Below are 7174 nucleotides of genomic sequence, written 5' to 3' on the forward strand. Positions count from 1 at the left end.
TTCCAAATCTCTAATTTTTACTCTGTAAAAACACTGAAAACTCTGGAAATATGGAACTAAAAGAGAACTAAGAGAGAGGTGAGATCATTGTGAGAGGTTCCTCTCTGTTAGCGGAGAGGCTACCGTACAACACTGACATTTCAAACAACTGACACGGCTATCAAAAGAAGCTCTTCGGTGACGAATCTCGCCTACTTTAGCAAAGTATCAGCATGTTGTATCAAAGAGGCGTTATCACTGCTCGTTAAAACACTGCATGGCCTTTATAGCCAACAGAAGCAGAGCAATAATCCAAAGTGCTGAAATGCAGAAATAATGAAAGATTCCTGGTTCCTATCCAAAAGTCTGGGGATAAATAAATGGATGCTTGGATAAATACCAAAAACAACATATGTGGTTGGCCCAGGCTTACAGAGTCAATTCTGTTCTTTAATGGTATTGTGCAGCTTTCCTGCGGGTTTAAGACATCTACAGCAGGAGTGAGTTAATCACCCTTAGAGCTTACACACTGGAGACAACACAGCATCTCTGCAAGGAGAAGATTCAACTGTGCAGACACACCATCACAGAAGTGCTGGAATCACAAACTACTCTGAAGGTGTGGTGAGTGAATATTTAGAAACTGCAGTGGTGGTACCTGGTCTTTCTGCGCCCTCATAGCGTCTATGAGAGGTTCACCATACTGGGGGTCTCTGGCTGGATCCTTCAGCTCTGGACGCTCCTTAATACTCTGAGGGAAGATTAAAAAGCCAAGACTGTTTTTGGTTATACGTGCAGTCTTCACGTCATCAACCTGTGTGTTGTTGTTGTTTATTGTTTAGGTCTTGTTTTCTTGGTGGGATATGGCTAGCACCTCTGGAGGGAAAACCCTTTGGAAAACCTTCTTCCACAGGTCCAGTGGGTTTCTAGCATGCAGGCTTCCAATATCAACACCAGCTGTTGCAGGCGATCCTGTGACAGAACAAAGAATATTAGCAAAGGCTGAACGTTTGTATTCAAATACAGCTTCAAAGGGTTCGTGAAGACTGCTGCTGTTAGCACTACTGCAAACATTTATGCTCGGGGGGGCAAAAAAAGAAAAGCAAAAAGCAAGCAATAAATGTTCAGTGAGGCTGAAAGACCTACTTGTGCTAGAACATGCACTGCTTTCAATAGCCAGCAGGGGGCAGTAAACGCTCACCTATCTGACTGAGAGAGTCCATGCCGGCCGGAACTACAAGGGGTTTGCTGGGATCTGTGGAGACAGACTTCCTGACAAAATAACATGAATGTGATACAATCATTATAATTTTCTGCCTTCATGCCATGACTGAACACTACATGTACATTTTAATTTCAGATACATGTGCTCATTTATAATATGGTTTCTTACCCTCTATCTGTTCCAAACGCTAGATGAGTGAAAAAGCTCCTTGCCTTAGACATGGTGCTCTCTGATTTACTGCTAATAAACTATTTGGGACAGAGAGAAACGCAGAAAAAGAAGATAAAGGTAAATTAATCACATCTAGTATCAGTGTTCCCACTTTATGAGGTACACCTGTTCAACAACTCCTTAACACAAATAAATCAACAACCAATCACATGACAGCATTTAGGAACATAGATATGGTCAAGATGATCTGTTGTAGTTCAAGCTGAGAATCAGAATGGAGAAGAAAGAGAATTTAAGTGTCTTTGAACATGGCATCGTTGTTGGTGTTCGACAGACTGGTCCGAGAATTTAAGAAACTGTTTAAGAATCAATCAATCAATCTATCTATCTATCTATCTATCTATCTATCTATCTATCTATCTATCTCAACTAAGGCATTCAGAAGAGCATCTCTGAAGACACAACTTGTCAAAGCTGGAAACAGGCGGGCTACACTATAGCAGAAAAAGACCACAGTGGTGGGGTAGTGGTGTGGGGGAGGTGTTCAGTATGACGGTGGTCATACAGTACCTTTGCTGAAGGTTCAGTCTGGCATTAGCAAGGTGTATCTAATAAAGTGGCTGTGAATGTATCTACATGACGTTACTGCTACTGTATGTACAAATCTTGGATATTTGTTTTAACATGTACACAGTATTCTTAACTGATAGATGTGATACTCTTACGATCAATGATGCTCCGTAGTGATGAGCCAGGAAACGCAGAGTCTTACAAATCAGCTTCTTCTTCTCTGACTCAAAGTCCTGCACAAATGCAATCAATTCAATCCAAGCTGGATTTAAAGCCAACTCTACATCTGCGCAATATTGCTAAATTAAGAAATGCATTATCACAGGATGATGCGGAAAAATTGGTGCACGCCTTTGTTAGCTCTAGACTAGACTACTGCAATGCACTACTGTCAGGATGTTCAAATAGGAATCTAAATAAACTTCAAATAGTTCAAAATGCCGCAGCTAGAGTTCTGACCAGAACTAGAAAATTTCAGCATATCAGTCCAGTCCTATCAGCCCTCCATTGGCTCCCAGTTAAATTCCGTATAGACTTTAAAATTCTTTTATTAACTTGTCAGCATTGCACGGGCTTGCTCCTGAGTACCTCCAGGAACTTATTTCCTATTACGAACCCCCACGCCCACTAAGATCACAGGGTGCTGGTCTGTTATTAGTTCCACAAATTAACAAGGTAACAGCAGGGGGAAGAGCCTTTTCTTATAAGGCCCCCCAGCTTTGGAATAATCTTCCTAAATGTGTCCGGGACTCTGACACAATCTTTAAGTCTAGGTTGAAAACCCACCTATTTAGTCTAGCGTTTGATAATTAACATCCCCCCTTAGATAAAGGTACAGATCCAGGGGTTCATAGACGAAGGGTTTTATGGTAGACTGGGGTGCTGGTGCTGTCGTCCTGTCACTGCTCGTGGCCACTCAAGTTTGTTGACAGTGCAGTGGACGGATGCCATTGTCTCAGAATGCCCCCAAGTCTATGTTACCTTCTGGTTCTGCCTTTTTAGCTAGGCTGTAATAATTTAACTTAATGCCGGAGTTGCTGCCACACTCCAGAAATGTTTATAATTTTACCTGTCCTGTACATGTCCTCATACAGAGCTAATTTTCCCTGTTTCATTTCTCCACATGGCTGCCCGCCTGCTTGAGGAATAATGAGATGAGGAGACCAGCGATCCATCCTGGGCCGGCCACCTCCTGCCTAACCGGATGCCTACACCATGATGGACATTATTACATCTTTTTCCTTTTCTTTCTCTTCTTTCTGTCTAAATTGTTGTTGTTGTCATGGTGACCGGTGTCGGCCAGAGGAGGATGGGTTCCCCCCCTGAGTCTTGGTTCCTCTCAAGGTTTCTTCCTCATGCAAAAAAACTAGGGAGTTTTTCCTTGCCACTGTCGCCTTTGGCTTGCTCACTGGGGACTAGGACTCGGCACTTGTAAAGCTGCTTTGTGACAACAACTGTTGTAAAAAGCGCTATATAATTAAAATTTGATTGATTGATTGATAAAGTACATGCACGGTGTGAAAATGAGTATTTTTCCCCCACAGGTTGTTTACAGTAAGGTGCTGTAAAGGTTGGAGTGACACTGTGAACACCAGGCAGCAGCAGTTACCCAAACTGTGGTACACGCAGGTGTCCTACCTGAAAGATGTCAAATTTGCTACCGATGAGCAGAAGAGGCACAGGGAAGGGACTGATGAGTTCTCTGTCCTATCGAAGACATACGAACATTGTGTTAGAGTGGGGCACAGAGAAGGAAGTCCCCCAACTGTGGTCAGCGCTGGGTGCCGAGTCTCACTGGGTGGTCCTTGGGGAGAACACACAAGTCTCTTCTCCCGCCCTGCGGATGGAGGCGGCTGGACTCTCCGGGCTTCTGCGGTAAGGCACACACTTTCTCCACCTGAGTGAGGGCTGCATGGAGAAGTTTCTCCATAGTGTCCCACAGAGCGCTGGGCTTAGACAGGTCCAGGACTAGTACCACAGAGAGAGAACTGCACACAGAGACGCAACCAGAGCAAAAGAGCTTCAGAAACAAGGTATGAAATACCAAGTCCTTAATTAGGTAATCGCCAGCTGAGCTGAACTTTTTCAACACTTGTACCAGTACCAGCCTTATTTTGTAAAGCCACACAGAATTAAACATAGTCACTATTTCAGTAACTCTACTGTATATACACAAGACCACTGTCCTTTACACAGATTAGACACACCTGACACTGAGCGGGGTGATGGGTATCTGCACTAGATCTGCTAACGACGTGCCTTCGCCCAGCTCCCACAGGTGAGCGACGTCCTTGGGCTGTGTTTACAATAAACAACAACAATATTAATTATAAAGTAATTCTAAAGCCTGCCCGTAGTTCTCAGACTTAAGCGTGTTGTCAGTACCGTGTTGTGTCCCTTTGCTCTCCTACCAAACGTGTACTCCAGAGCTAGAGTTGGTTTGGGCGCTTCATCTCTAGAGGGAAACAGGACATCCATGAATATCCACCAGCGCCTCCAGTGTGCTATTAAAGGTGATGAAGGTGTTTCACTCACCTGTCCAGACACCTGAGCAGTGCTGTGGTCTTACCCTGGAGATGAAGGTGTGTGTACATGAGCTGTGCAGATGCAGTGTGTAAGACACACAGTGATATTTGCAGAGGTGTATAATCCAGGTTCACAAAGTAAAAGTCCTCACCAGGATTTTGCTCAGGCTTCCTGGATTGTGTTGATTCCACTAATTTTACCTCACTGGCACTAATTAGAAGATCCAGGAAGCTTGAGTAAAATCCTGGTGAGGACTTTTAATATCTGAACCTGGATTACACACCTGTGGTGGTGTGTGGGGTGAGTGTGTGAGGGTTTACCCCGGCCTTACTGCCCACGACCAGCACGGTCCTGTCCCCGGGACCAGCGCCCTCCTCCCCGGGGGAACCAGCCCCGTCCTCCCGGGCCCGGACCGCGGCCCAGTCCCACAGCGGGGCGCTGCAACACCAAACCCAGCTCAGCTAGCGTTATCATTAACCAGTACAGTGTGGAGGGCGACTATATCTGTTGTTCTGACCTGGTTCTGGGCATCACGTCCCTCTTGTGGGTTTGATGTTCTGGGTGTTTTAGATGTCGGCCACTGAGTTAGAGCTGCTGATCACCCGTTACTGTTGCGAGGGGTTACGGCGCGATTTGATGACGTATTAACCAATTGATTTCTGGGAAATGTAGTTTCTCTTGTCGTAGCTCACGTTGGCCGCTGGTCTAAAAAAAACACGTTTGTTGTTGTGTGTAATATATCCAGCAATCAAAATTGAATTCTGACTATAATATTTCTCAGAGTGTACCTTTTGTTAATTGGTTTCCAATCCTAAAATCGAAAAACGTATAATTTCCCTATATTTTTAAATTAGGCCTATATAAAACACGAGGATGATGTAGATGTCGTAGATAATAAATAACAGATAAACGGACCCGTTTGTAGCGCTTTCGTGCCAAACGGAAATCATGACAAATTATGAATGTTCAACTTATATAGCGCCTTTCTAGATACTCAAGGTCGCTTTACAATTTTAACACAGGTACAACTCTTACACAATTATATGATGAACTGGAGTATATTTGGTCAAAGAATAAATCACTTCCACCACGCCATAATCACAGACAAAAGCCCTATCCGGACGGGATTAGTTTCTCAGGGGGTCCTGGGGTAATTTTCACTTTTACGGGGGGTCCTCTGTGATTTTAATCCCGTCCGGAACGAGCATGTCCGTGTTTTTCTCAGACGTCCTCAGAGAAAATTACAGGCGGAATTACCTACTGTTTTTCGCTGTACTCCGTGGTCGTCTGGTAATTTTAGTCCCGTCCGGATCCACATGTCTGAGTTTATACATGCAGACATCACCTCGCGTTTAATAAAACAGCTACATGTCCACTGCCACGCACCGTAGTTACACGTTGGGCGCGCGTTTTCACGGAGATCCACGTAAAGACAGCGGCGAGCGAAAATGGATTTACTGGATTTTTTAATGGATTTATTTTATTTTATTTAACGGATTTATTTAGCTATTTACATTCATTAGCGATTTTTTATAATGTGTTTTCTGTATTGGTTTAACAAAATAGCTTAACTTAAACGGAGATCTTAAATGCTGAACTGAACAGTAGTAAAGTTAAAAGTTAAAAATGAATCATCAGAGTTGGCAGTGTGACATTATTAAACATGCTATCACGTGACAAGGCGATGTCATGTGACCGAGAAAGCCAAAAACTCACGGGTCCTCCTGTTTTTTCAATTGCTGTCCGGATGCAAGAGTTTTATCACTGAGTACAAGGGTGAAATATTTTTCACAGACGTCCCCCTGAAAAACTAATCCCGTCCGGATAGGGCTTAAGGCAGTGTGCCCTTACTACAGCCAGGGTTGCCAACTTTTGACGTTCGCTTGGAGTGAGATTTTAACCTGGAGCCGGTGGCGAGTGTATTTTGTTGAGCGGGGGTGGCGAACGTAAAATGGACAGATTCAGTGTTATATCGCCGGTGGATGGCGCCAGAGCTAGCGAACTAGTACGTATTGAATCATATATGTGGATCTGAGGTAAATAAACTGGATATTTTTTTTCGGCGTGAGATATCGGAAGTGTGGCGTGAGAGCGTGTGAAAACGATCAAATGCGTGTGTCTCACGCTCAATGCGTGAGAGTTGGCAACCCTGTACAGCTATGATATTTCGTAAGGAAACAACAGTCAACAGTAATGTATGCTTGTAGGCACTACCTATCTAAGTACACTGTAAAAATATTTCCCTTTGTAATCCTTACAGTACTAAGCAGTAATGTGCAGCTAAGATACTGCAGTCTTTTGTGCTGTGTCTTCTAGCTTTAGCGTGTTCCCTAATCCCTGTACTTATAAGACACACATTTGATATCACTGAATATGGTTATAATGACAAAATGAGAACTCTGAGTCTGTCTACACGCACCCTGTTTACTGCAGCCTGTGACTTTAAATTGAGCAAATTACAAATTTTGCATTTACTCTAAAAAAGATAAATTACATTCTTGTAAACATTGAACCTCCACATTTTTGTAAAATATAATATCTAAATTCACACTGGTCATCATTTAATATGTTATATATTATCAACACTAAACAAGTATGATAAGCTACACAGAGAAATATGAATGACCTCTGAACAAATTGTATTATCAGATAGTTTAATCAATTGAGTTTTAATTGATATTGCCCTGTTACAAAGACACTGTA

The 7174-nt window shown here is 43.2% G+C and overlaps 1 protein-coding gene across 2 annotated transcripts in view; it reads right to left on the reverse strand.

The window, feature by feature from the left end:
- dync2li1 (dynein, cytoplasmic 2, light intermediate chain 1) overlaps positions 1–6231 on the reverse strand; it is a 7424-nt gene extending 1193 nt beyond the window's left edge. Inside the window, exons 1-13 of one of the 2 annotated variants that reach the window (XM_076975452.1) lie at positions 5733–6231; positions 4989–5176; positions 4792–4909; positions 4481–4515; positions 4331–4400; positions 4153–4241; positions 3741–3933; positions 3584–3652; positions 2101–2178; positions 1373–1452; positions 1181–1251; positions 854–951; positions 638–730 (exon numbers count right to left, since the gene is read on the reverse strand). In XM_076975452.1, coding sequence (XP_076831567.1) covers positions 638–730; positions 854–951; positions 1181–1251; positions 1373–1452; positions 2101–2178; positions 3584–3652; positions 3741–3933; positions 4153–4241; positions 4331–4400; positions 4481–4515; positions 4792–4909; positions 4989–5002 — 1008 coding nt within the window. In that variant the 5' untranslated portion in view covers positions 5003–5176; positions 5733–6231. Of the gene's footprint in view, positions 1–637; positions 731–853; positions 952–1180; positions 1252–1372; positions 1453–2100; positions 2179–3583; positions 3653–3740; positions 3934–4152; positions 4242–4330; positions 4401–4480; positions 4516–4791; positions 4910–4988; positions 5177–5728 lie in introns of both variants that reach the window. The other variant, XM_076975454.1, reaches the window with a different exon arrangement.
- Positions 6232–7174: the final 943 nt, after the last annotated feature.

This window comes from Brachyhypopomus gauderio, chromosome 15, assembly GCF_052324685.1.
Source record: "Brachyhypopomus gauderio isolate BG-103 chromosome 15, BGAUD_0.2, whole genome shotgun sequence".
Classification (NCBI taxonomy): Eukaryota; Metazoa; Chordata; class Actinopteri; order Gymnotiformes; family Hypopomidae; genus Brachyhypopomus; species Brachyhypopomus gauderio.